Below are 26370 nucleotides of genomic sequence, written 5' to 3' on the forward strand. Positions count from 1 at the left end.
TTCAGCCTCACCTACCTAAAAGGATACAGTCAGTTTCAGTGATAGTTCTTTTCTGCAGACATAATTAGTTCACTTGTCCCGTAAACAGGCTGATTTCTATGAGACCATTTGAAGTGCACAGATGCTGGGGCTGGGGTCTCAAAGAGCAGCTGGGATAAAGAGGAAAATATCCAGGAGGCTGGAATGTGATTATGAAATGAGAAAATGTAAGTGCACCCTAATATTCTACTCTTCAGGGGATGGTGAAATTCTTTAAAATAACTTCAAGTTCTGGAGTTAAATGATCATTTCCCAAAGGAAAAGGAAAATGATTATAGTATAGCAGGAGGAGTGTGTCTGAGAATGATCTGGACTTGTCATTATCTTCTGCACTCTGAGCAGGACTCCAAGCCCAGGAACAGCAGATGCCCAACAGCAGCTCCATCAGCGAGTTCCTCCTGCTGCCGTTGGCAGACACGCGGCAGCTGCAGCTCCTGCACTTCTGGCTCTTGCTGGGCATCTACCTGGCTGCCCTCCTGGGCAACGGCCTCATCATCACAGCCATAGCCTGCGATCAGCGCCTGCACACCCCCATGTACTTCTTCCTGCTCAACCTGGCCCTCCTCGACCTGGGCTGCATCTCCACCACTCTCCCCAAAGCCATGGCCAACACCCTCTGGGACACCAGGGCCATCTCCTACACAGGATGTGCTGCACAGCTCTTTTTCTTCTCATTCTTCATGTCAGCAGAGTTTTCCCTTCTCACCATCATGTCCTATGACCGCTACGTTGCCATCTGCAAGCCCCTGCACTATGGGACACTGATGGATAGCAGAGCTTGTGCCACCATGGCAGCAGCTGCCTGGGGCGCTGGGGTTCTCAATTCCCTGCTGCACACTGCCAGTACATTTTCACTGCCTCTCTGCCAAGGGAATGTTGTCAACCAGTTTTTCTGTGAAATCCCCCAGATCCTCAAGCTCTCCTGCTCAGAATCAAATCTCAGGGAAGTTTTTTTTCTCATTTTTAGTGTCAGTTTAGCCTTTGGGTGCTTTGTTTTCATAGTTGTGTCCTATGTGCAGATCTTCATGGCCGTGCTGAGGATGCCCTCTCAGCAGGGACAGCACAAAGCCTTCTCCACGTGCCTCCCTCACCTGGCCGTGGTCTCCCTGTTTCTCAGCACTGGCTTTTTTGCCCACCTGAAGCCTCCCTCCATTTCCTCCCCACCCTTGGATCTGACAGTGGCACTTCTTTACGCAGTGTTTCCTCCAACACTGAACCCTCTCATCTATAGCATGAGGAACAGGGAGATCAAGCATGCTCTCAGCAAGGTGTTGCAATAAGCACTATTCCAGCTTTACTAGAGTGCACATCTTTGTCTCAGGATTCCCAGTGATGGTTCTTTATTTTTTATGCATCTTTGATCGTTTGATTGTGTGTGATATAGAAACCTTCAAAAAAATGTTATCCAACCTATAAATAAAAATTTATTTCTCTTCTTTCCTACCTAATTTCCATTTTCTCACTCCAAGAGCTCATGTAAACATGGAACCAGATTCCCTGAATAGGTTAAAAGATACATAAAAATCTTTCAAAATAGACTTTTCCTTAGCTCTCCTCTCTTCCTGCCTTGTCTGGGTCTGGGGGAGGTACAGCCACAGACAGCAGCACAATGTGCTCTTTTCATTCCTGCTCTCTTTACACTGCCACAGTGCTCTCAAGTCCTCTCATTTGTGCAGGCCTGAAGGTCTTGTGTGTCTCACAACAATCCTGTTGTCTCTACAGCAGCACTCCGGGGCTGCAGTCAGTAGCCGGCAATATGAACGGCTGTGTCAGAGCTGGTCTCCTTGCTGGCACTGCCAAAACAAGAGGGCTCCTTCAGAGCAGGACCAGAGAACTGGAGGCCTCTTCCGAAGCTGGTGTAAGGAATGTACCTCAGGAGCTGCTCCCTGAGAAGACCTTGAGATCTTCTGGTGCTCTTCACTGAGTGACAGGGACAATTTCAAGTGTCCCAAGGAGATCCGTAAGAGACTCAGGACAGTGCTATGGTTTAGAATTTGTTGGGTTAAAGTTATTTACTAAGAGAAAAAGAAAAGGATTATGATTATGATATATGCATATATACATTCATGATATATATAGTATATTTTCACATATATACAACATATGCAGTTGCAAACATATGCATAGATACTAATACATATGCATATCTGTTTGCAAGTTCAGGACCTTTTGCAGAAGTTTTAACAGCCACAGGGTTCACTGTAGGAGCTGAAGCAGCTGTTGGGCAGTTGCAGTAGTTAGAGCGACTGCAGAGCTCGTTGACAGAGCAGGAATCACCACAGGACCTGTCACTGAAGTTGGAGCAGCCACTGGGCTCATTGGAGGGGATGGAGTGACCACAGGGCTGTACCTGCTGGCACAGTGCACCTCCCTTGTATGGAATTTGTTTCATTTTCATATTGCAATACCTGGAACAGCTGCAGGACCTGTGGCAGGAGTGACTGCAGAGCTCATTATGAGGGGTGTAGTGACAGTGGGATCTGTCCAGAGCTTGGAGCAACCGCAGGATGTGTAGCAAAAACTTGGAGCTGCTGCAGAGTCTGTGCCAGGAGTTGCAGAGGCTGCAGCACTGTCAGCAGATCCAGCTCTTCCAAGTGTGGATGCTGAAGAGTGCAGAACACAGCTCAGTAGGTATAGACCAGGCCTTGGCACACTGCAGTTTTCTGTGCCACTTTGGGATTACCAGGGTCACAGCAGAACTTCCCCCAGTATTCTACCAGTTTCTCAGAATTCTGCATTTGCTCGGAGATAAAGTTCCAAAGCCCTGGGGCTGCCCACCACTCCAGGCAGCTGCCCAGACCACCCCACACCTCGTTCCATGCAGAGCCTTCTCACCTTGGGGCAGATCTCTCAGTGATATTCTTGAGTAATTGTTTAATCTGAAACATAACCTGGAATGCATTAACAACACATAGCAATGGGAGGTTTGGGCATCCCACAGATAGTCAAAATCCTCAGGAGCTATTGGAACTAGCTCTGGAGCTCCAGGGCAAGAAGTGAGAGTGAGGCTGAGTTACTGCTGGAAATTGTCTGCCCTTCTTACCTCTATTGCCGGGCTCCCTGAGGGGATAACAAAAAGAGTGTCATTTCTAATCATATTGACAGTATTGCTTCCAAACCTCAAATATGATCGCAGAGGTGAATGTCCTCAGAACTTCACTTTGTCAGCTGCCTATTTTACCATGATATAAACCAAGGTCAAACAGCATAGCAAAATAAACACCTGAATCCAGCCCCCAGAGTTGACAAACAGTGCAGCAGGGAAAACAAGCAGCAAGAAAGGAGCTGTGCAGTGCAGCTTCATGAGAAGACTCAACAAGCTCCACAAATAGGGAAACAATCAGCACCATGGCCAGCAAATTCTCCAACTCCTACAAAGCTCTGTGTTAACTCGCTCTCGACAGATGTGCTGTTATCTCAACCCTTGGAGCCCCACATCGGGCACCAAAATGATGGTGGTTGTTGAACCCAACATGTGGCTCAGTAGCACACAGTGCTTTGTGCACTGCCCCCTTCCCAGTGGGATGGGGAAGGGAACTGGGGGAAAAAAAGTACAACTTGTGAGTTGAAATGAAGCTATTTACTAAGAGAGATGAAAGGAGAGGTGTCATCGTTATGACTATATATCCAGATATATGGTGTTGTACATTACAACTGATGCACAAGCACATGCTCAGCACCACCAGAGTGATTCCCAGCTGGCCCCTGAGCAGGAGAAGAGAGTGAAATGATCTCCCACCCCTTTCAATACACCTTCTGCTTGTTGTCAGATGGTACGGAACGTCCCTTTGGCCGCTTTAAGACACATGTCCTCAGTCTGTTCCCCCCAGTTCCTTGAGCACTCCACTGACCGTGGCACTGGCTCTGTACAACACTGCTTAGCAGCAGCTGTAAACATCAGAGTGTTATCAATGTTTTTCCCCTAGAACCAAAACACTGCACCATAGCAGACAGTCTGAAGAAAACAATTCCATCCCAGCTGTAACTCAGATACCTGCCTGTCCCCCTCCTCTTGTTCTTCCTGATCAGGAAGCAAGGAACAGAATCTGCTGCTCTCCTCTTTGAGCCCTTTCCATCAGTTCTCAGCTGGCTCCTCTGCCATCCCCAGGCAGAGCTCAGTGCACTCTCACAAAGGGCAGCAGCCTTTCTTCATCTTCTTTGCCTAATCGTAATGAAGAGTCTGTACCTGCTTTGCTACATTTCAGAGGTGGGAACCATCCCACCATGCTTCTGTGAGCCCAACAAGACGCTAAGCCTGTGAAGGCACAGAGATTTCAACTTCATTGAGTGAAATGTTTGTGGTCCTCTCATTAGTGTAAAGACCCTTCAGAAAGCATCCCCTTCCAGAAGCAGGTTTTGATTTAGCCTGTCTGGGCCTTGCATCTGCACCGTGGTACTGATGTTCAGGGCCTTGCTCAGAAGCAGCAGCCTGCATGAAAGGAAATGCTCTGTGGTTTTCTCTCAATTTGTCCCATTTATTTCCCATGCTACCCACACTGGTCTACAGGCACTTTAGGGCAGCAGCAGGTTGGGGTTACCCCCAGAGAGTACACAATAAGGTTTAGGATGGGGTATTGGCAACAAGACCTTCTCTGAGGAATCCTCACACAACTCTGTGGAACAACTCAGAGGCTTTCCCTGCAATCTCCAACAGCAACATCATCCCTCAGCCCTTCTCTGTCACACCTAATTCTCCTTCCTTCACCCTTCAGACCTGGTTTAAAGCCCTTTAATCAATCAGTGCAGGAGCATTTCAGATGGCGTCACTGAGGAGGCAGACTGCCATTCTTGGGGTGGCCATTTTCCCAGGAGGGCATGGTGGGAGGGCTTTGTCCCGTCCGGTTCAACCAACACTTGTATCCACCCAGCAGAAGGCTGTGCCCTCTGTGTCCCACTTGACCTCTGCATGGAGCTTACAGCTGGCAGTGACATGACTGAGAAGCTCTGGGCATAGACTAAAGGACAAGGAAGTAAAGTGGGAGTTGACTATAAGCCACCCAGCCACGAGGATGATACCAGTTAATTATTCTTTTAGGAATAAAGGGATATGTCGGGAACAGCATCACTTGCCCAAGGCACTGAAGTCCATCAGTGTTGGTCACTTGTTAAGAAGCATCTCGTAGGGTTTCTTCAAGTATGACTTGTGTTGTAAAAACAATTAGAGGTACAAAAAAAAAAAAAAAAAAAAAAAAAAAAGGAAGAAGGAGAATTAAAGGGAGTGATGAGATCACCAGACCTGGATCCAGAACCAACCCTGCCTGCTGATAGGGATGTTCCACATAGCATAGAGTGGAAACAGCTACACCTAGAAGCAGGACCAGCAGCAGAGGTAGGGCAAATCTGACCTCCCCCCTAGCAACTAGTTATAATATCAAAGGAAGCAGATCAGATACCATCAGCCCCTATTTGGAACTGGAATTGCCTTAATTCCTGGACGCTGGGCTATATCCAATTCAAAGGAAGTTACACCAGACCTTGTCCTGAAACCTGACCATTTCAGGGCTGTTGTTCAGGACTCTTCCAGGAGTAGCTATCAATATAATCAATCAATCAGTCTAATAAAGGGAAGGGACACCCAGCTGCTCCATGTGACTTAACGTCCCTCACACCCCATGTTCTTTTAACAGCAATATGTCTAGAACCAGTTGGTTTTGCAAGGCCACCTTGGGTACTTGTTGAACCTGTCTGTTTGACTCTCCAAAAACATGTTCTGTCTGGCTCCTTAGCACACGGACCTGCCAAGGTAGATTCTCCAGGACAAGCTGGTGTCATCCAGGTGGGGTCTGATGATGAGTTTGGTCCCCTAGTCCCTATCTTGAAACCAATGCTCTTCAGCATCTTTATCAATGAGGCAGGCAGCTAGATTCAGTGTTTACTGATGGTATCATGCTTAGCAGTACAGCTAATAGAAGGAAGGGATGCCACCCAAAAGGACCATGGCAGGCTCCAAAATGTCACCCACATAAACCAAATGAATCTCAGTGAGAAGAGAGGACTGCAGGGCAATCTCACTGTAATTTTTCAGTACTCGAATGACTGTATAAGCTTATAAGCCTTATCTCCCATCTCCTCTGAATCACTGGGAACAACCCCACAATGCAGGGAGGGATCATGGGCCCAGAACTGATTAAATCACACGAAGCAGCAGCCTTGGTGTCTGTGGGCAATGCCTGTCCCTGCCCGGTGGGGCAGATTCTGGGGGAAAGAAAGAAAGGGAGAAACCAACTAACCAACCAACCAATCACCAACAAAAACACACTGCGTTCATTTGACACTTCCTTGAAGCACGCGTCTTTGCCAGTGGACTAGTACCAGAAGAGGTTTAGACCAGACATAAGAAGGACCTTTTTTTCTCAGCATGGTCAGGCAGTGGAATGGCTACCCAGGGAGGTGGTGGAGTCACCATCCCTGGCAGTATTCCAGAGGTGTCTGGATGAGGAGCTACAAGACATGGTTTAATGGTTTGTTGTAGCTACGGTAGTGGGAGGATGGTTGGACTAGATGATCTTGTAGCTCCTTTCCAACCTTGTGATTCTGTGATTCTATGAGAGGAAACAGACTGATGAGGAGAACTGTGGATGAAGGGTTTCCATTCTGTACATCCCCAGATCCAATTGTACATTCAGAATGTGAAAGGCTGAGGCTGGGAGCTCATATGCATATTGGAAGCACAGATTATAATCCACTTAAGCAGATATAAACATAGGATCTGTCATGGTTTTGTGCTGTCAATATTCTACATCATGACATCATGTGCGGTATGAATCATTAACTGAGGGTACAAATAGTGGTAAACTGTTTAACCCTGGTAACGCCCGATCTTGTCTGATCTCGGAAGCTAAGCAGGGTCGGGCCTGGTTAGTACTTGGATGGGAGACCTCCTGGGAGGTCTGGGTGCTGTAGGCTTAAACAGTTTACCACTATTTGTACCCTCAGTTAATGATTCATACCGCACATGATGTCATGATGTAGAATATTGACAGCACAAAACCAAGACAGGATCATAGAATCAACTATATCTCATAGCACCTCATCTCAATGCCTGGAAAACCAGCAGGGACAGTGACCCCACTAGCGCCCTGGGAGAAGAAGAGGTCAAGCAAGGCACCACCACTGGTAGGTTCTCCATCTTAAAATCATGCATTGGATGGGAACTCAACGTGGCACTTTATATAGAGAGACCATTGGAGATGGCTCCCTAACCCTAACACAAACCCTAAACCTAACCCTAACTTTAACACTAACCCTAACCCTAACCCAAACCCTAACACTAATCCTAACCCTAGCCCTCACCCTAACCCTAACCCTAACCCTAACAATTACCTCTGTGGGTGATTATTTCTCATTACAGTCTGATTCTAATGGCAAAACACAACTCTAACCAACTTTTCTTTACCCATGAATGCAATGCCCAGATGAGAATCATGTAAGGCAAAATAAAAGATAATAATAAGTATTAATGAACAGTTGCTATCAGACAAACAGCTGATGACTTTTATTAAGGCCCACAGGAATCAGATCTGTCAGCACAGCTGCGTGCTGTCATTATAAACCACCGCCGCTGGAGCCAAACAAACACTGCAGTCACAGTAACCCCTTACAGAGATAAAGAATCTCAAGAGAGCAGAATGGGAGGATATATCCATCCTCTGCCACACAGTGATCCGCCCCTATCAGTGGGGCAGTGCCGGCTGTGGGCTCATCCACACATGGAGGGAGATGTGGCTGTGAGCGGGTCCAGAGCTCAGCAGTCATCAGCTCTGTGCACAGCACTGCTGAATGCATGAGTGTGCAGGAGAGGAAGAGAGAGAAGGCTTCAGAGCAGGGTGATGGACTGCCCACAAAGGTCCTGAAAGGGAGGTATGTATTGAAGCTGATGATGTATGTCTGCATGGGGTTGGCTTCAGAAATAATGTGAGCTCAGTGAGGAAGGAAAGTGCCTCAGGCTGTGCTGCTCTCCCAGCACAGGACAATGGTGTGGATGGATCACTTTGAGGTCCTTTCCAACCCATGCCATTCTATGATTCTATGATTCTGCAACATGTCAGTACCCTCTCAACCCAACCCAACCCAACCCAACCCAAGCCAGCTGTTCCAAGGCTCTATGGTCTTTAAGGACCCTACCAACACAACCGTTCTGTGGTTCTATGATCCTTATGGACCCATCTAGCTGCAGCCCAAACATACTGCCCCAACTCCAACACTATGGGTCTGTGGGCCTCTATGGGTTTCTGTGGGGTAATCAATTCCAGGAATCAACCCAGAGATGCATTTAATGCAATTAATCCGCTCAAAAACAGAGTTGGGAGTCAGTGAAACATTCAGAGCAGAGCCTAACTGCATAAATACAGCATTCGGTGTTGCCTAATTACCTTAATTATCCCATGTTTAATTAAAGAAGGAGATGAGCTGAAGGTTGGACTCTGTGGTCTCAGCGCTTTTTCCCCATCTTAATTATTCTGTCATTAATCAAAGGAGGTGAGGGGCTAAAGGTTGGGCTCGATGGTCTCAGTGCTCCTTCCCCACCTTAATTATCTTATGGTTAATTAAAGACTGTTTCAAGGCACGATGTGAGGTTTTTAAGGAGCACTTTGCTCTCTCAGCTGGGCACAGTGCTGATTACTGATGGCTTAACTGGGTAGAGATATTTAGATAATTGTTTTTTCTGCACATCTCCAATGTCCTGATGGCCTCACTGAGGAGCTGGGATGTGTTATGGGATTTCTGTGGGGAAAAGTGAAAGTCTGAATGCGATCCCAGCACCCTCAGCTGCACTGAAAGACAGCTGGGGAGAATAGATTAGTGTAGAAAATACTCAAATTGATGCATTCCAGGGAAAATCCAGGATGGAATTCCCCATTCCTTGGGATGGCTGCAGTGACACCATGGGCTACAGAGGTGTTCTGGTGTTCCACTGTGATCTGCTTTGCAGCTGTCAGATGAGGGCACCCCATTGACTCACAACAGATGGGAGTGCTCCATCATTGGTTTCCTTTTCTAATGAGTGGGTGTGATTTTCGGCCTGGAGGTCAATTTGGGTTGATTTGGGCACATTTGGAGGGCAGTTCTGGAGAATTTGGGGACATTTTGGGTCAACTTGGAGACAGTTTTTGGATAATTTGGGGACAATTTGGAGGTAATTTGGGGGCAATTTGAGGTCAATTTGGGGACAATTTGGGGGTAATTTGGGGCAATGCAGGGACATCAGAGGACATTTTTGTTCAATTTGGGTCAATTTGGGAACAATTTGTGTCTATTTGGGGACAACTTGAGGATAATGGGCCAATTTTGGGATATTAAAGGACATCTTGGGTCAATTTGGGGCAATTTGGATTAATTTGGGACAATTTGGGGACATAAGAGGAGATTTTGAGTCAATTTGGAAACAACTGGGGAAAATTTATGTCAATTTTGGGACATCTTTGAGGTAATTTGGGATCATTTGGGGACATTTGAGGACATTTGGGGGCAATTTTGGGGTGGTTTGTGTTAATTTGGGGATGTTAGGGGACATTTTGGGTCAATTTGTAGACAATTGGGGATAATTTGGAACAATTTGGAGACAGTTTTAGGCTAACTGGGGTTCATCTGGGCACCTTAGAGGGTATTTTGGGTCAATTTGTATCAACTTGTGGAAAGTATGGGTCAATTTGTGTACATTTTGGTGGTAAATCAGGACAATTTGTGGACATTTGTGGACATATGGGGACAATTTGGGGGTAATTTGGGGCAATTTGGGGTCAATTTTCGTCATTTTGGGGACATTGGAAGACATTTTGAGTCAACTCAGGGACAATTTGGGGCCATTTCAGGACAATCTGGGGACAAAATGGTGGTTGTCGTTGCCTGGAATGTGAGACTGTCTTGGTTGTATCAGACTTCCCAGATTCCATCTCTGCCAACCTCAGCAAAGCAGACGGCTGTGTCGTCAGGCCTCCATGTGCCCTGCATTGTGCACAGAAAGTTAGAGCCTTCACCTTCCTCATGTTGTCCACTGCATTGGGCATAGATGTTGAACTCAGTGCTGTGCTGTACAGCGTTCAGGAAGAGAGATGCATTTGGAAGAGTTATCTGAAAGGGCTTCAGCTGCAACGTTGTGCATCTGGTGGCTGATTCTACACACAGAGATGGAATTGCTGTAAGTCTCGGTGCTCCCATCACAAAAGCTGAGTGGATTTGTAAGGCTTGGGAGAAAAGGAACGGCATTGACCTCTGTGCAGCTGTTGGTGATGTCAGAAATCAGCTCAAACAACAAAGATCAGCACTACAGGAGACTGCACTGATGGTCTACAACCTAGGATCAATTTTGGAGCCAGTTCCCAGAGAGAGAAAACACGGACCATCCCATCATGTTCTAACATTCAGCTACCAATTACAGTACAGCGCCCACCTTAGTGGGAATCTCCATTACCAGCTCTGAGGTATTTCCCCATAAGGAGTTCCATCACACCAAACAATGCTCGTAGGGTGTGCATAGTGTAAGTACAGCCCACGTTGCTGTAATATTGCAATATATTTGCACTGGTTTATTTATTACTGTTTGTCAGTGCTCGCAAGAGTCCAAATGGAGCACGAGAACTCAACAAGAGTCAGAGAGTTTATTCTGCTGGGATTGTCTCGCACCCACGGAGTGCAGTCAGTTCTCTTCTCCTTCTTCCTGCTGTTCTACATGGCAGTTCTCCCAAGCAATGTCCTCATCATTCTCACAGTTTGGGGTGATTCCCAACTGGGATCACCCATGCACTTTTTCCTGGCCAATCTGGCATTCCTGGATATCTGCTACTGCTCTGTCACCCTACCCAAAATGCTGGCTGACTTATTCTCAAACCCAAAGACCATCTCCTACAACAGCTGCATGGCTCAGCTCATGTTTCTTCACTTCCTGGGAGCGGCGGAAATCTTCCTTCTCTTGGCCATGGCCTACGATCGCTACGTTGCCATTTGCAAACCCCTTCGTTATGCCATGCTCATGAACAAGACTGTTTGCTGCACTCTGCTTGGAGCTTCGTGGGGCGGTGGCCTCATTCACGGCATCGTTGTATTTGCTCTCATCATCACTCTCCCCTTCTGCGGCCCCAACATCCTGGACAGCTTCTTCTGTGATGTCCGACAGCTGGCAAAGTTGGCCTGTGCCAACACTGACACAGTGGAACTGCTGATGTTCCTCAACAACGGCTCTGTCCTTGTGGTGTGCTTTGTGCTCCTCCTCATTTCCTACACAGCCCTAATGTTGAAGCTCCGGGCGTTCTCCTCTGAGGCCAAGAACAAAATCACCTCCACCTGCATTTCCCACATGGTTGTGGTTTTGGTCACCTTTGGCCCAGCAATTTATATCTACGTCCTCCCCTTCCGGGCCGTCCCAATGGAAAAAGTCATTGCTCTTTTCCATACGATCATCTTCCCTTTAATGAACCCCATGATCTACACACTGTGCAACAAGGAGATCAGAAGCTCCATGGGCAGGTTGGTCCACAAATACTGTGGTGTGGACTTTATATGAAGTATTTTGGAGTAAACAAATGAAGGTCACACTCATTATCCTTCAGGAAGTCTTCTATAAAATAAAGCCCTGTGGCGATACTAAAACCCATACAGAGTGATTGAGGGAAGAACCAACCCATACAAAGGAGTTGACTGTGTGCCATGAAATTATCATTAAGGATCTATTAAACTTATTAGTAGTTATCTGGAGGATGTTGAGGGTTTATAGATCCCTTCTTGGAGTGCTGGCCCCGATTCATTGGTTCAAGACTTCAGTTTCCAGTTGGATGCCCACTGTTGTTGCTTCCTTCTTGTTAGGCTCCATCATGACTCAGCCATTACTTTCCTACCAATCAAGCCATGTCCATTCTATTAGGTCCCACCCTCACCCACAAGGCTACACCCACCCCCTTTAAAACCACACCTGCCTCTACAAGGCCCCACCTCTCTTCCCAAAGCCCTGTCCCCTCCCATGAGTAAACACCCACCCCCAGGAGGCAGGCACCCCCAACCAACCCCAATGTGACTCCAAAATGACCCTGAAGTGTCCCCAAAGTTACCTCAGTGTGACCCCAAAGTGACCCCAGTGTGCCCCCAAAGTCCTATTGAATCTGCAACCAGCAGGCAGCTGTTTGGTGAAAATGGGAGGCAATGCAACCACGACTTTACAGGCCGGGGCTAATATTCCTCCAACCCTTCTTTCATTTTTACTTTGAGGAGTAACAAAGCATTGTTATAACGTCCCCTGTGCTTGCCCTGCAGTCTGCTTCTTTGTCTGCCTCTAATCACTCCAGTAAACCCTTTCGTTTGGAAATATGTCTTCAGAAAGAGTGGTTTTCTTAACACAGTGTCATTTCCTTGGGCAGCATCCATGTAGAGTGAACTCCAGATATCTCTGCCTACAAAGCCCTCCAATAACACCCCAGACGGCGCTGCACCCAACAGCTCACAGTGCTTTCAGTTCTCATATAACACTGCGTGCAGTACAGAACCAAGTACAGCTGTGATGTGGGGTATTTATATCGCACAGACTGTGGTCAACCCATTCAAGTATATGACCAATCTCATGGGAAATAGGTAACTAAGTATCTGTAGGATTTAGCAGGTGAGACTTCCCCTCCCACATATTGACCACTCTCCTGAGCTGGGTTTCCCCCAAAAGCTCCCTGTGAGCACACACTGCATTCCAGCATTCACTCCTTAGTGAACGCATTAAGTAGCACTGGCCTTACTGTTGATCCCTGATGGACACCACTACTTTGTTCTCGCCTGCTTACCCTCACATCTCTGATAACTGCTTCTTGAAACTGGTCCAGGCAATTTTCCATGCACTTTATCGCTGCATTATATTATTATTATTATTATTAGCAAGCCAGTTTGTTGGTAAGGCAGCTGTGGAAGGTGTTGTGCCAGTCATTGAATCATGGAATCACAGAATGGCCTGGGTTGGAAGAGATCACAAGGATCATGAAGCTCCAAACCCCTGTGTCAATCAGGACCAAGAAGCTCCACATTTAACACTAACCTGTCTGCCCAGGGCCCCATCCAAGCTGGTCTTGAACACCTCCAGGGATGGATGGGGCATCCACAGCCTCTCTGGGCAGCTGTTCCAGCACCTCACCTCTCTCAGAGTAAAGAACATCCAGCCTCAGTCTTCCCTCCTTCAACTTCAAATCATATTTCAAATCAGGTCCCTTCCAACCCCTACAATTCTGTGATTCTGTGATATCCCCTTGTGCTGCTGCTATCTACCCTTTCAAAGAGTTGACTCCCCTCCTGTTTATAGGATCCTTTAGGGACAGGAAGGCTGCAGTGTGGTCAACCTGCAGCCATCTTTTCTCCAGGCTGAACCAGTCAAGGCAAACGAGTCACAGCCTTTGCTTCATCCACAATCCCTGTCACCTCATAGAATCATAGAATTGCTCAGGTTGGAAAAGATCTTCAAGATCCTCAAGTCCAGCTGTAAACCAACTGTACTACCATAACTCAAACAACCCTCCTGTAAAGCATGTCCCCAAGCACCACATCCAAATGGATTCCACTGATGGATTTTCACCATGAATGACAGCACATTTTTCCAGACCAAGTCAGATAAATAAGAAAATTCCAGACTTCCTACTCAAAACTTCACGTCTTTAGGAAGGGTGAATAGAGACAAATCAGAACTGGAGAAGAAAGGAGCTGCTAAAGTGTCTTTGGATCGTTTGTCCCCAGTGTAATTAGAAATAGGTATCCTGCACAGTGCCATTACGTGTTTGCTTCCATTGCTTCTAAATGGCAAAACTGACAAGGGTTCATTTCAAGATTTGATTTTCAAACTAAGCACAGACCAAGCAGAAATCACTTATGTGGAAGGAGTCTCCCACTGACATACCTCAGCAGAAGTGAACATCTGCTTTTTGGGTGCTCCCAACAAAAAAAAAGCAAATGTAGAACAACATCCATTTACACATCTCCTGCTGCAAGCAGCTGTGGTTGTCTGAAGTACAACTGAGAACAGCAGATCAGCTCATTTTAGCTCAGCTTCATTTCAAATTTCTTAAAGGCAGACTGAAAGTTCTGGAGTTGTGCAAAGATGTAACTGGGAGCGAGTCATAAAGCTGAACAGACTCCCTGATAGACCTTATCACTGTGAAGCCTTAGGAGCCTGCAACGCAAGACAAAGAGCGCCAATGAATAAACAGGGGGTTCTTTTGTTTGCACTGTTAATCTTTTCACAACTGAGAAACCTTTCATCCTCTATCACTGTTGTTTGGGAGAATTTAGGGCCAATTAGCTGATTAGAGGAATTTACTGTTTGTGAGTATGTAAGGTGTATGTTGAACACAGTAAAGGAGCTCAGTTCTGCTGCTACAGTAAACAGAGAGCTCTCTAACTGGACTGAGCGCAGTCAAATGCCAGCTTGCAAAATGGAAATGATGGTAATACTCATATCTTTAGTCAAGTCACTAACAATACCCGATACGTTCCTCCCTGTGTTAGGAGAACACCATCAGAGCTGTGTGTGGATTTCTGAAGCAAAGGGAACCGACTCTGACATGCTCCCACTGTCCTTTAGCACTGAGAAAGGTGAGCATGAAGACCCTGGGGAAGTGTAAGATCTCAGCAATACCACAAATCCCTGTTCTTTTTCCCATGTCTGCTGACTCTTTAAGTGGTATAGTCTCAAACCGTGTGGTTCTAAAATTCATGGTGGAAAAAATGGAAAAAAAAAACCTCAAAGAATGAGGTTTAAAATGAGTGAAAGCATAATTATGCAGATCAGTAATTATGGAGCGGTCGTGGGGCTCAGGATCTCAGCACAACAACCCGTTTGTATTCACAGCGCTGAAGTGTACGTTGGCAGGTCTGAATTTGTGAGCTATGTATTCTTTTGAAGATTTGAAGTTGTTTGTTCCTTCCCAGGCATGTTTGCTTTCTGCTCAGTGTTGGAAACAACATCCAAATGGAGTTGTTTGTATCTGAGCATTGCAGTGTTCACTGGGATAAAAACAAGTGGGCTTTGCATTGTCTGAACTGAGAGGTGACTGAGCAGGTTGCTTAGACATGATCAACACACGTTAGAATTTCTGGCTTGAGCTTTCAGTTCAGTCCTTAACAAATCAGAGGCAATCCCTTCCCTTCCCTTCCCTTCCTTTCCCTGTTCTCCTTCACCTTTCCCTTCCCTTTCTCTTCACCTACTCTCCCCCCCTCCAGTGGGATGAAGAAGGGACTAGGAAGACCACAACAAAGTAGAATTTGTGGCTTGAGTTGAAAACAACTTACTATGGTAGAAAAAATAATAGGGAACAGGTGGGGAAATAAGATAATAAAATTTTGATATTATTCTGATAACAATATTTGCATATTGATGTATATACAAAAGAAGCTTTTTTGTCCACATGATGTCATACAGTATGAAATATCCCTTTGGGTTGTTGAGCTCAGCTCCTGGAGCTGTCCCATCCCAAATCCTTCATCCCCCATGGCTGGAAGGACAGCACACAAAACTGAGGGACTGAAATGGCGCTGATCAGCAGCAAAAACATCGAGGTGTTCCAGCACTGCTTTTCTCCTGAGGTCAGAGCATCCCAGCTGAACCCAGGATGGTCCCCACCCCTCATTCCATATCACTTACAGATTCCAGACTTTTCCATACATTCCAGATAGCTGCCGTCATCTTTCCTGTTGGTTTTTTATATACACACAGAGATATCATTCCCACAGTCTATGGGCCATCCCTCTAAATTGGCAGTGCTGTCCATTGAGTCCATGCCTTTGGCCTCCATGTGTCATAGCAGTGTGGTGTTGGACTGTTGTGTGCTGGATCTGACTGTGGTTCTGTGAGGATTCCTTCTTCTTTAACCTGCAGAATTCTGACTGGAATACCATTAATGAGGCACAGAGCAATCATAGGAAGGATAATACACAGTATAATATGGTAACTAAGACAAAATTGACGTAGAAACCTCAAAAAGCTGGGGAGCAGGGATCCCTCGTTTCCTGCCCTGTGATGATGTGACAGTGAATCCCCACACATCCTTCTCTATCCTACATAAACTTTGATTCCTTCTGGAAGATGCAGTGGGTTGTGGGACAGTGCAGCAAATCTAGAGGTGCCCCATCTGGAGGTGTCTGAGACAACCCCGGATGCCAACACACAAACAGCCAAATGCTCATTGGAACTATTGGGGCGTAATTTCACCCACTCTGCACTATCACTTTCCCCACAGGAGTTTTCTCAGGGCAATCCTCAGTTCTCTATTCCTCATACCATAGATGACAGGGTTAAACATGGGGGTCAGAATCGTGTAAAACAGGGCAAGGTATTTGTCAGTGTCTGCAGAGTCCCTTGAGTGGTGTTTGCAGTACACGACAGTGGCTGAGCCGTAAAAGAGAGTCAGCACTATGAGGTGTGAGGAGCAGGTGGAAAAGGCTTTGTGTCTGCTCGGAGCAGAGTGCATCTTCAGAACCGTACCGATAATTCTAACGTAGGAAACGACGATCATGAAAAAGGGAAGGATGGCAAAAAGCAGGATGATAGTGTTCAGGGTCACCCGGCTCCAGAAAGTATCTGCACAGGCCAGCTCCAACAGAGGGGGAACATCGCAGAAAAAATGATGGAGGTGATGGGAGGCACAGAAGGGCAAGGTAAACACTTGGTAGATCTGTCCCACTTGTATTGGTACGACGACCATCCATGAGCCAACCACCAGTCTGACACAGAACCCACCATTCATCACCAGGCTGTAGCGCAGGGGGTCACATATGGCCACATAGCGGTCATAAGCCATGGTGGCCAGCAATAGGCACTCAGTGCTTCCCAGAGAAACTAAGAAATAAAGCTGGGCAGCACAGCCAAGGAAGGAGATCTGGACATCTCCCGTCAGGAAACACACCAGCATTTTGGGGAGAGTGGCTGATGTGTAGCAGATCTCCAAGAAAGACAAGTTTCTCAGGAAGAAATACATAGGGCTGTGGAGGCTCAAGTCCAGCACTGTAACCAGCACAATCAGGCTGTTCCCAATGATAACTGTGACATAAATGAGCAGGAAGATGGTGAAGCACACTCCTGGCAGCCCAGGGGGATCAGGAAACCCCAGAAGAAATCCAGGTCCAGCGGTGTGATTCTTCAGGATATTTCTTTGGGGCATTTTCTCTGCATAAAACAACACCAACATCACTGTTAGAGAATTCCCACCCACAACTATGTACAGCTCCAGCACACAGCCTAGAGACAGCAGAGCAAAATGGACATCAGGATTCGGAGAGCTTGATCAAAATCTGAACATAGGTATGGAAACATAATGTAGTCCAGTGGGCAGACTCAAGCTGGCAGCCAGGACCACCCAGTTGAGCATGGGGCAGAAACTCCCCTGTTTGGTCCTCCTAGAATAGTTGCCTATGCAAGGCCCCGAGCGTGCAGTGCAGCTTTGACCCCCAGCCCCATCACCCTGAGTAGCAAAAAGCCCCTGTGCTGCTCGGGCCTCCTTCCCCCACACATCTCCCTGCAGCTCCCTGGGCAGCTCCCTGGGCAGGCTGAGTGCTGAGCCCGGCTGGTGGCTGAGTCCCTGCCCCAGCACACAGCCCTGGGATGCAGGAATCCTGGTTCTGTAGGGCAGCCCTTTACACTTCCATAGGGACGGGATTCCGCTGAATCCGTTGAGGCATCTTATCCTGAGGTTGTAGTCCTGTATCCTGGAGGGGAGTCAGCTCCCTCCCATGCCTCCCACACACCCAGCCGGACCAGCACCGACCACACAACTGGCCACAAGCAAATGGCCCCCTGCGTCCCTCCTCTTGCATAGGCTTCTTTCTCCTCCATTGGCATTAATTCCCATCTTTGCCTGTTGCAGTCACTCTCCAGTTATCAGCTCTCTACTCTTGGATCCTCACAATGCTATCCCCGTGCTGGCTGTACCTCCCTCTCCGTGACAGAGCTGCCATCTGTGTCACATGGGTTGTGCAGCACTCAGTGACATCTCGGTGTCTGCTGTAATAAAAAGTAGCCTTAAATACGACATCTCCTTTTTTGGACAGCGATCCTTGAAACCTTTGTCTGCAACACTGAGACCTCCCTAATGAGCAGTTCAGGTCTTGAAGACATGAGGGAAATGGCTTGTTAGGACTTTCTGCACTTTAATGAGCCCCACAGCGTATGTGGTGTGCGTGAACTTCAGGGACTGAGAGCAGGCTGCTGTAACCAAATGATGGAGGTGCAGTCAAAATGCTGTCCAGAACTGTTGGAGAGTGCTGGAGCTTTTATTGGTCCCCGTGGGGTCATTACCAACAAAGCCTCCCCATAGCCATGTCAGAGCAGATAACTGGAGGCCGTGATTACAGGCAGGCAAAGGCCCAGAGCAGGTGCTGTGAAGTTAAGGAAAGCCCTTGTTTAGTCTGATGAAACAGAAGGGCTGAGCCATAGCTGCAGCCTTTAGCAAAGGTGGTCCTGTCCCTCACAGATGGCCCAAGGCTCTCCCACAGTCAGTGGGTATGGAGTGTTGTGAGGGAGAATGGTACTGCACCTACTGGCCTCTCTACAAGGCTGCATGGAGGCAAAGAGGCCCCAGTGTCACAGGGACAACGTGTGCCCTCCAGAGCCTCAGCAGCAGACACAACTGCTGCAGCCAAGAAGACAAAGAGCTTGGTTTTCTGTCGGGGCCCTCCAGCCTTGCTGGTGCTGTCATCATGGCAACAGACCTGTCACCATGGCAACAGCATCCCTGGCACCATCACTGTGTCACCATGGCAATGCCATCCCTGTCACCATGGCAACATCCCTATCACCATCACTGTTGCCATGGCAACATCAGGGCAGCATCAGTGTTGCCATGGCAACGTCCCTGTCACCATCAGTGTTACCATGGCAACATCCCTGGCACCATCACTGTTGCCATGGCAACAGTCCTAGCACCATCAGTGCTACCATGGCAACAGGCCTGTCACCATGGCAACATCCCTATCACCATCACTGCTGCCATGGCAACATCTACCATTGGAGGTGAGGGCTGACCTGTCAGCTTGTGCTGAAAGAATCATTCCTAAGGTCCTTTTCCAGCCATGTTCCTTCTGTAGTTCATTCAATGCTGTCACGTCCTGTGCATGAAGAGAGGCAGAGACGATCAGATTCACAGTCCCCCCGGTCAGATTAAAGTGAAACGACCCTCATACACAAGTGAAATAAAAGATCAGCTTATTTAGGAGGTTTCTACAAAATGGTTCTCCTGTATGTGTTGGCCCTCTCACAATTGTATCTAAGCCGAAAGTTTAATTAAAATAGCACATAAGGTTTGATTTACTTATCTGCTTTCAAAGAAAAAGAGGAAAAGGAAAGAGGAATTAAAAGGAATAGGAAGATCATCTTATTATCCTTAATCTCATTCACCAGCTTCAGCTCTAGATGAGCTTTAGTCTTCATCATTGCTTCTCTGCAAGCCCTGACAACACTCCTATTCACCTCCCAAGAGTACAGGCCCTTTTTCCATTTTTCCTAAGCCTTCCTTTTCCCTTTGATCTTACCCATGAGCTCCTGGCTCATTCATGCAGGTCTCCTGCTTCCCTTCCCCCATTTCCTGCTCTTAGGGATACATCGATCCTGAGCTTGGAAGAAGTGCTGTTTAAAGGCTGCCTAGCTCTCATGGCCTCCCCATACCTTCAAGCAGTCCAGCCCATCAGATACCTCCAAGTAGGTCCAAAGGTCGAAGTCGAAGTTGGCTCTCTGAAAGTCCAGGGCAGCAATCCTACTTTTTGCCTCACTTCTTCCACCTAAGGTCTTGAACTCCAGCATCTCACGACTGCTGACACCAAACTTCTCATCCCCAACAAGTCCATCCTTGTTGGAATGAACAAGGTCCTAAATCACCACAACTCTTGTTGGCTCCTCCACCACCCATGTGACAAAATTATCTTCAGCACATTCCAGGAACCATCTGGACCGTGTGTGCCTGGCCACGTTGCTTATCCCATAGATATCTGGATGATTCAAGTCCCCCATGAGAACCAGTACATGGGACTGTAAAGCTACTTCCAGCTGTATGCAGAAGGCCTCATTGATTTCATCCTCCTGATCTGGTGACTCACCCCCACAGCAGCATCAGCCATACCAGCCTACCACTTAATTCTCACCCACAAGCACTCCACACATTCTTCACCCTCTCCAAGATGGAGCTCAATTCACTCAAGTTGCTGTCTCACATAAGGGGCCACTCCTGCACCTCACTTCCCCAACCCCAACCCCAGTCACCCCTGGAGGGATGCAAGAAGATTTTGGATGGGGTACTGGCAACAGGACCCTCTCTGAGGAGTCCTTGCACAAACCTATGGGACAACTCAGAGGTTTTTCCCTGCAGTCTCCAGCAGTGAGAGAGGGCTCCCTCAGCCCTCTGTCACATCCACCTCCTCTCCCTTCCCCCTTTGGACCTAGTTTAAAGCCCTGGTAATCAATCCAAAGAGCTTGCTTCCCAGCACACATGAGCCCCACTTGCTCTGGCAAAGTCCATCAGGAGCCCACAGACCCAGTTTCTCTATGACCCCATTCCCTATGATCCCATTCATTCCCCATGGCCCCATTCATTCCCTATGGCCCCATTCATTCCCTATGGCCTCATTCATTCCCCATGGCCCCATTCCCTATGGCCCCATTCATTCCCTATGGCCCCATTCCCTATGGCCCCATTCATTCCCGATGACCCCATTCCCTATGGCCCCATTCATTCCCCATGACCATTCCTAAGGTCCTGCCCATTCCTAGGGTTAGCCTGCCCAAGATCAAAATACCCAAAGCCTTGATCAAGAAGACTCTGCCCACTCAGGCAGCAAATGGGAGCCTCAGTGCCCCCAGCAAGAAGCCCCCAGTTACTAAGACTGTTTTTCTGGTGGCACTGTTACTGATGCAGTGCCCTGTCCGGCCCCACTCCCTATACCTGTTACTCTCTGCATTTTCAATGTGCTTCTCCGTGCACGGGTTCTGACAGTTTTCATGACCCTCAGCCCTTCTGGCACAAGAGACTCAATCTATTACGCAAGGACACTGCAGGGGTTGGTGGCACTGTGGGTTATGGGGGCAGATGCCTCCTTCACATTGAGCAGAAATAGGCAAATGAAGAGCAAGTAGCCATTGGTGTGGGTAAATGCTGTCAGAGTACAGTCATAAGTGAGGCCATCCTGCATTCCAAGTTCACAAAAGAAATCCTGTAGCACAGAGGAGGCACCTTAGCCTTGTGCATGAACCACTCAGCACTCAGCTGTGTGCAGAAACAAAGCTAAAATCTCACATCAGTCTGAGCAATGCAGATCCTGGCACACCGAACTAAAGAGCCCAGACTCTGCAACAACAGCAGAAACAGCATTAGAGACTCTGAGGGCAGCATTTCCATTTGCAGTCCCATGTGGCTCTGTAGAAGAACACAGAGAATCTCCATGGTGGGAAAATCTGAAGAGCTTAGCCCGTTAAAGAGAAGGTTAAATTGCTGATGCCTTCATCTTTTTGCTCAGCACCACTCCTATGGGGAAGTGGGCTACAAACTTCGGTTCAAGACTTGGAGCACAGCATCAGTAGATGGCAGCCTGACAGTCACACCTGCTAACACCGTTAACACTCCATCAGCTACCAGCTGTTTTTGCCTCCCTGTTTGAGACAGCTTTGTGACGGTTCATCTCTTTGAGCCATAGTGTTACCAGTGCTGCTGCTCACTGTCTTCCTCTGCAAGGCCTGTTGTGCCACCCCCCTGCGAGTGCCCTGCAGATATCTGGGCTGGGACTTCCCTGCCATTTCCCTCATCCCTGCAGGCTCCACTTCTGCCTTCCAGCTGTGATCATCCCAGCCTGCAGGAGAGCAGCAAATGGCCGCAGCACATCCAGCTGAGGTAGGGGTTGGGGAAGCAGGCAGGAGAGGCCAAGGGGCCAGGGATGTGAATGCAGGGCGAGAGGGAGGTGCCCTCAGCCAGCATGTGTGTGCTGGGGACAGAGAAGCAGCTGGGATGGGATGGGGTGGGATGGGATGGGATGGGATGGGATGGGGTGGGATGGTATGGGATGGGAGGTTCTGTCCTGTGTGAGCTGCTTCCCTGGGCCTTGGCTGTTCCCAGCAAGGAGCCTCTTTGCTTGCATGAGCCCGTGAGCTTTGCAGAGTTGGCCGTGTATTTCAGCAGGGAGGAGAGGCAAAGGAGAAGAGCAACGAAGAGAAGAACCTGATCAGATGACCTTGCCAGGAGTTCTATCTCCTCTCTGAGTGCAGAGTCCCCTGGGGAATGCAGTTCTTCTCTTCTGGACAGGTACCCAGAACTGGAGCATTAACTCCCAGTGCACTATGTGATGTTATGTTGTGGAATACCAGGAACCAACGATCATCAAACCAGGACAAAGCTGAACAAGCCCAGCTCCCTCAGCCTGACCCTCCTCTGGACTCTCTCCGACAGCTGTCTTTCTTGTATTGGGGGCTCCAGACCATGGACACAACTTGAGGGCAGAGCAGTGAGGAACCATCACCTCCCTGTCCCTTCTGGCCACCCCTCTTCTGGTGGAGCTCAGAAAACTGAGTAACTCAGAACCCTCTGTGCTGCTGTGAGTGCAGGCCCGAACGTACCCTGACACAGGAGTGGAGTTGTGTGTACCCTCGTGTTTCACATCAAGGGGTGATGCTATTTGGGGTGATGCTGTTGGGGGTGATGCTGTTGGCTGACATGGTATCGTTGGGGGGTAACACCAGGAAGTGACGCTGTTGGGGTGTTGCTGGCGCTTATCATCAAGGAGTGACGTTGTTGGGGTGATGCTGGGGGGTGATGTGGGAGTATTGCAGGGGGTGACGTTGCCAGGGTGATGCTGGGGTGATACAGGGCTGATGTTCGGGAGTGATGGTGAGGGGTGGCGTTGGGCTGTCACTGGGGGGGGACATCAGGAAATACACCACATAACCCCATATCCCCCCCATATAACCCTGTAAGACCTCATAGGACCCCACATCCCCCCATATAACCCTATAAGACCCCATATAACCCCATATCCCCCCCCCATATAACCCCATAAGATCATATATCCCTCCCATATAACCCCATAAGACCCCATGTCCCCCCCTATAACCCTATAAGACCTTATAAGACCCCATAAGACCCCATATAACCCCATATCCCCCCCCATATAACCCCATAAGATCATATATCCCTCCCATATAACCCCATAAGACCCCATATCCCCCCATATAACCCTATAAGACCTTATAAGACCCCAGAAGACCCCATATAACCCCATATCCCTCCCATATAACCCCATAAGATCCTATATCCCCCCCATATAACCTCATAAGATCCCATATCCCCCCATATAACCCCATTCTTGGGGTGACATTCTCAGGAAGTTTTGTCGGGGACCTGAAGGCCTGTGATTGAAGAACAGTCCTGGGATGGAAGAAAGCATTCTGATAGTTTTAATGGAGCTGCTGTTTGTGGCTGTAGTCACAAATAACTTACTTTGTAGAGAGCTGACCTTGGTCGTTCATCTTGATTTGACAAAGACTGGTTTTGCAAGCAGGTGTTTCAGTTGGGCTCTGTGTCACGCATTGGACAAGCGAGTGCAGTGTGCAAGTGGAAAAAGGCCTGCAGACCCTGGGGAGAATAAAAGTGACTGTGACGTTCTCATTCTCTGAAATAGGATCAATGAGATATTTTGACCCAAACTGTGACGTTCTCACACTCCAAAATTGGGCTTATGACATACTTTGATCAGAACTGTGGCCATCGCACACTGCAAAACTGGGTTAATACACATATTATGAATAAAATTGTGACATTCTCCCTCTCAGAAATTGGGTTTATGATGTAATTTGACCCAAGCTGACATTCTCATTCTCTGAAATAGGATTAATGATATATTTGGACCCAAATTGTGGCCTTCACACAACAGGAATTGCATTTGTGACATGTCTTGACCCAAATTGTGACACACACACACTCCAAAATAGGATTTATTTATTTTATTTGGATTTATTTAATTTTGACATGAGTTGGGAAGTTGTCACTCTCAGAAGTTGGGTTTATGACTCTATTTTGGCCCAATCTACGACATTCTCACACTCCGAAATAGAGTTAATGATGTATTCTAACAGAAATTGTGACACACTCACACTCCGAAATTGAGTTTGTGACATCTTTTGATCCAAATTGGCATGGCAGATAGAATTTGTCCTGAAAAAACAAATGGATTTTTCTAAAATCATTCTGTCTCAACAAACTAGTGCCAGGCAATCAAGTTGATCCAGTAGTCAACCCACCAAAATGCTCTGGCAATCAACTGAACTATTGATGCTACACATATGGCTCAATTTGCCATTTTTGTTAGAGATTGTGATAACAAATACAACATCACTGAAGAAACGGCTTCTTTGGTGCCACTGAAAGTCAAATCTAAACCTCTTGATTTGTATGAAGCAATAAAAACAACATTAAAGTGATTTTCTTTATCCTTTGACATCATCTCTGGGTCTCTAACCTTTCTTCCCACCCAAGCCTTTCCACGGTTCTGTTTCCATGCTGTAAATGTGGAAACCTCAGCTGTTGGCTCCAGCTGCTCCAGATGAGTGCCAATCCTCTCCCACCACGACAGCGCACACAAGCCCGGGGGAACCTGGCCTTCACAGCAGAACAGATCTGCATCCTGGGGGGGACGTGAGGTCACAACGCCTGCCGTGCTCGGTGAGGTCACAGTGCTCAGTGTGTGTACCCCAGCTGTTCCGTGCTGGCCCCAGCACTTGCTGTGGCTACAGCGGTGGTGGTGGCAGCATGGCACGAGTGTGGGGGGCCATGTCCCCCACCCACCTTGCTCTCCTCCTCCTTCTGATGGCCATGTGTTCCCATGAGACTTGTGCTGCACCGTGGCGAGCTCCAGCAGCAGGTGGGTGGGCAGAGATGGGACCAAGCGGCACCACAGGCCAGAGGTCCAGGCTGTTGTCCCTGTGGCCCCGTGCCACACTGCCCCGGGGCTGCCTTTCCACGGGGGTTTGTTGGGAAGGGGGACGGGCAGCACCCCAGGAGCAGGATGTGGGTTGTGGAAGCACCGCTCCCACCAGGGCTGGCTCCAGCCATGCCAGGCCATGGCTCTGCTGCTGGCCGAGACCAGCCTTCACCCTGGAGATGTCCTATGGGAGAGCTCAGAAGAAGCGTGCTGGGAAAAGCGTGAGCATTTCTGCTCTGTCTTCTTCCTGGTGCTCCCCACAGACAAATCCCAACAGAGACCCCCAGCTGGACCCCAGAGGAAGAAACAGACACCGTTTCCTCTGGTGCTTTAGTGGGAGCTCCCAGTAAGAAAGCCTTGATGGGCTATATACCCTTCCATGTGGTCACAGAGGTGTGTTGCAAGTGAACTACAGGGGAACTACAGTCCTGTTAGCCTGACCTCGGTGTCAGGGAAGGTAATGGAACAGATAGTCTTGAGGGAGATCACGCGGCATGTGCGGGATGGCCAGGGGATCAGGCCTAGCCAGCATGGGTTCATGAAGGGCAGGTCCTGTTTGACCAACCTGATCTCCTTCTATGATCTAGCGACCCATCTGCTGGATGAGGGAAAGGCTGTTGATGTGCTCTACCTAGACTTCAGCAAAGCCTTTGACACTGTCTCCCACATTATTCTCCTGCAGAAGCTGGCAGCCCGTGGCTTGGATAGGTACAGTCTCAGCTGGGTAAGAAGCTGGCTGGAGGGCCGGGCTCAGAGAGTGGTGGTAAATGGAGTTAAATCCAGCTGGTGACCGGTCACGAGTGGTGTTCCCCAGGGGTCGGTGCTGGGGCCTGTCCTCTTCAATATCTTCATTGATGACCTCGATGAGGGCATTGAGTGCACCCTCAGTAAGTTCGCAGATGACACTAAATTGGCTGGGAGTGTGGATCTGCCTGGGGGTAGCGAGGCCCTACAGAGGGATCTGGACAGGCTGGAGAGCCGGGCTGAAGCCAATGGGATGAGGTTCAACAAGACCAAATGCCGGGTCCTGCACTTGGGCCACAACAAGCCCAGGCAGCGCTATAGGCTTGGGGCGGAGTGGCTGGAGGACTGTGCGGAGGAAATGGACCTGGGAGAACTGATTGATGCACGGCTGAACACGAGCCCACAATGTGCCCGGGTGGCCAAGAAGGCCAACGGCATCCTGGTGTGTATCAAGAATGGTGTGGTGAGCAGGACGAAGGAAGTCATCCTGCCCCCGTACTCGGCATTGGTGAGGCCTCACCTCGAGTACTGTGTCCAGTTTTAGGCACAAGAAGGACATGGAGGTACTGGAGCAGGTCCAGAGAAGGGCAACGAGGCTCGTGAAGAGCTTGGAGAATCAGCCCTACAAGGAGAGGCTGAGGAAGCTGGGGCTGTTTAGTCTGAGGAAGAGGAGGCTGAGGGGAG

At 48.3% G+C, this 26370-nt stretch overlaps 3 protein-coding genes and 1 pseudogene across 3 annotated transcripts; 3 read left to right on the forward strand and 1 right to left on the reverse strand.

Annotated features, from left to right (window-relative positions):
* The first annotated feature begins 476 nt into the window (after nt 1–476).
* Nucleotides 477–1319, forward strand: LOC140265266 (olfactory receptor 14A16-like). The gene has a single exon (XM_072361178.1). The coding sequence runs from the start codon at nt 573–575 to the stop codon at nt 1317–1319; it is 747 nt and encodes a 248-aa protein (XP_072217279.1). The 5' UTR covers nt 477–572.
* Nucleotides 1320–6829: 5510 nt separating this feature from the next.
* LOC140265269 (5S ribosomal RNA) lies at nt 6830–6945 on the forward strand (annotated as a pseudogene).
* Nucleotides 6946–10603: 3658 nt separating this feature from the next.
* LOC140265249 (olfactory receptor 4M1-like) lies at nt 10604–11539 on the forward strand. Its single transcript, XM_072361160.1, has one exon. It carries the CDS (start codon nt 10604–10606, stop codon nt 11537–11539), a length of 936 nt encoding a protein of 311 aa, XP_072217261.1.
* Nucleotides 11540–16217: 4678 nt separating this feature from the next.
* Nucleotides 16218–19786, reverse strand: LOC140265250 (olfactory receptor 10AG1-like). Its single transcript, XM_072361161.1, has 3 exons — nt 19652–19786; nt 18993–19095; nt 16218–17230 (listed from the first exon to the last, which is right to left on the reverse strand). The coding sequence occupies exons 1-3, from the start codon at nt 19784–19786 to the stop codon at nt 16218–16220; spliced, it is 1251 nt and encodes a 416-aa protein (XP_072217262.1).
* Nucleotides 19787–26370: the final 6584 nt, after the last annotated feature.

This window comes from Excalfactoria chinensis, unplaced genomic scaffold (assembly GCF_039878825.1).
Source record: "Excalfactoria chinensis isolate bCotChi1 unplaced genomic scaffold, bCotChi1.hap2 Scaffold_81, whole genome shotgun sequence".
In the NCBI taxonomy this organism is placed as follows: domain Eukaryota; kingdom Metazoa; phylum Chordata; class Aves; order Galliformes; family Phasianidae; genus Excalfactoria; species Excalfactoria chinensis.

Bases quoted from the DNA above. Each gene is read 5' to 3' on its own strand.
- LOC140265266 (XM_072361178.1), top strand. From the start codon at position 573: ATGTACTTCTTCCTGCTCAACCTGGCCCTCCTCGACCTGGGCTGCATC.
- LOC140265249 (XM_072361160.1), top strand. From the start codon at position 10,604: ATGGAGCACGAGAACTCAACAAGAGTCAGAGAGTTTATTCTGCTGGGA.
- LOC140265250 (XM_072361161.1), bottom strand. From the start codon at position 19,786: ATGCTGGAGTTCAAGACCTTAGGTGGAAGAAGTGAGGCAAAAAGTAGG. The intron at 19,096-19,651 runs GTATGGGGAGGC...CTTCATGCACAG, and splicing joins ATGGGCTGGACTGCTTGAAG to GACGTGACAGCATTGAATGA. The intron at 17,231-18,992 runs GTAGATGTTGCC...TGCTGTCTCTAG, and splicing joins GTCAGCCCTCACCTCCAATG to GCTGTGTGCTGGAGCTGTAC.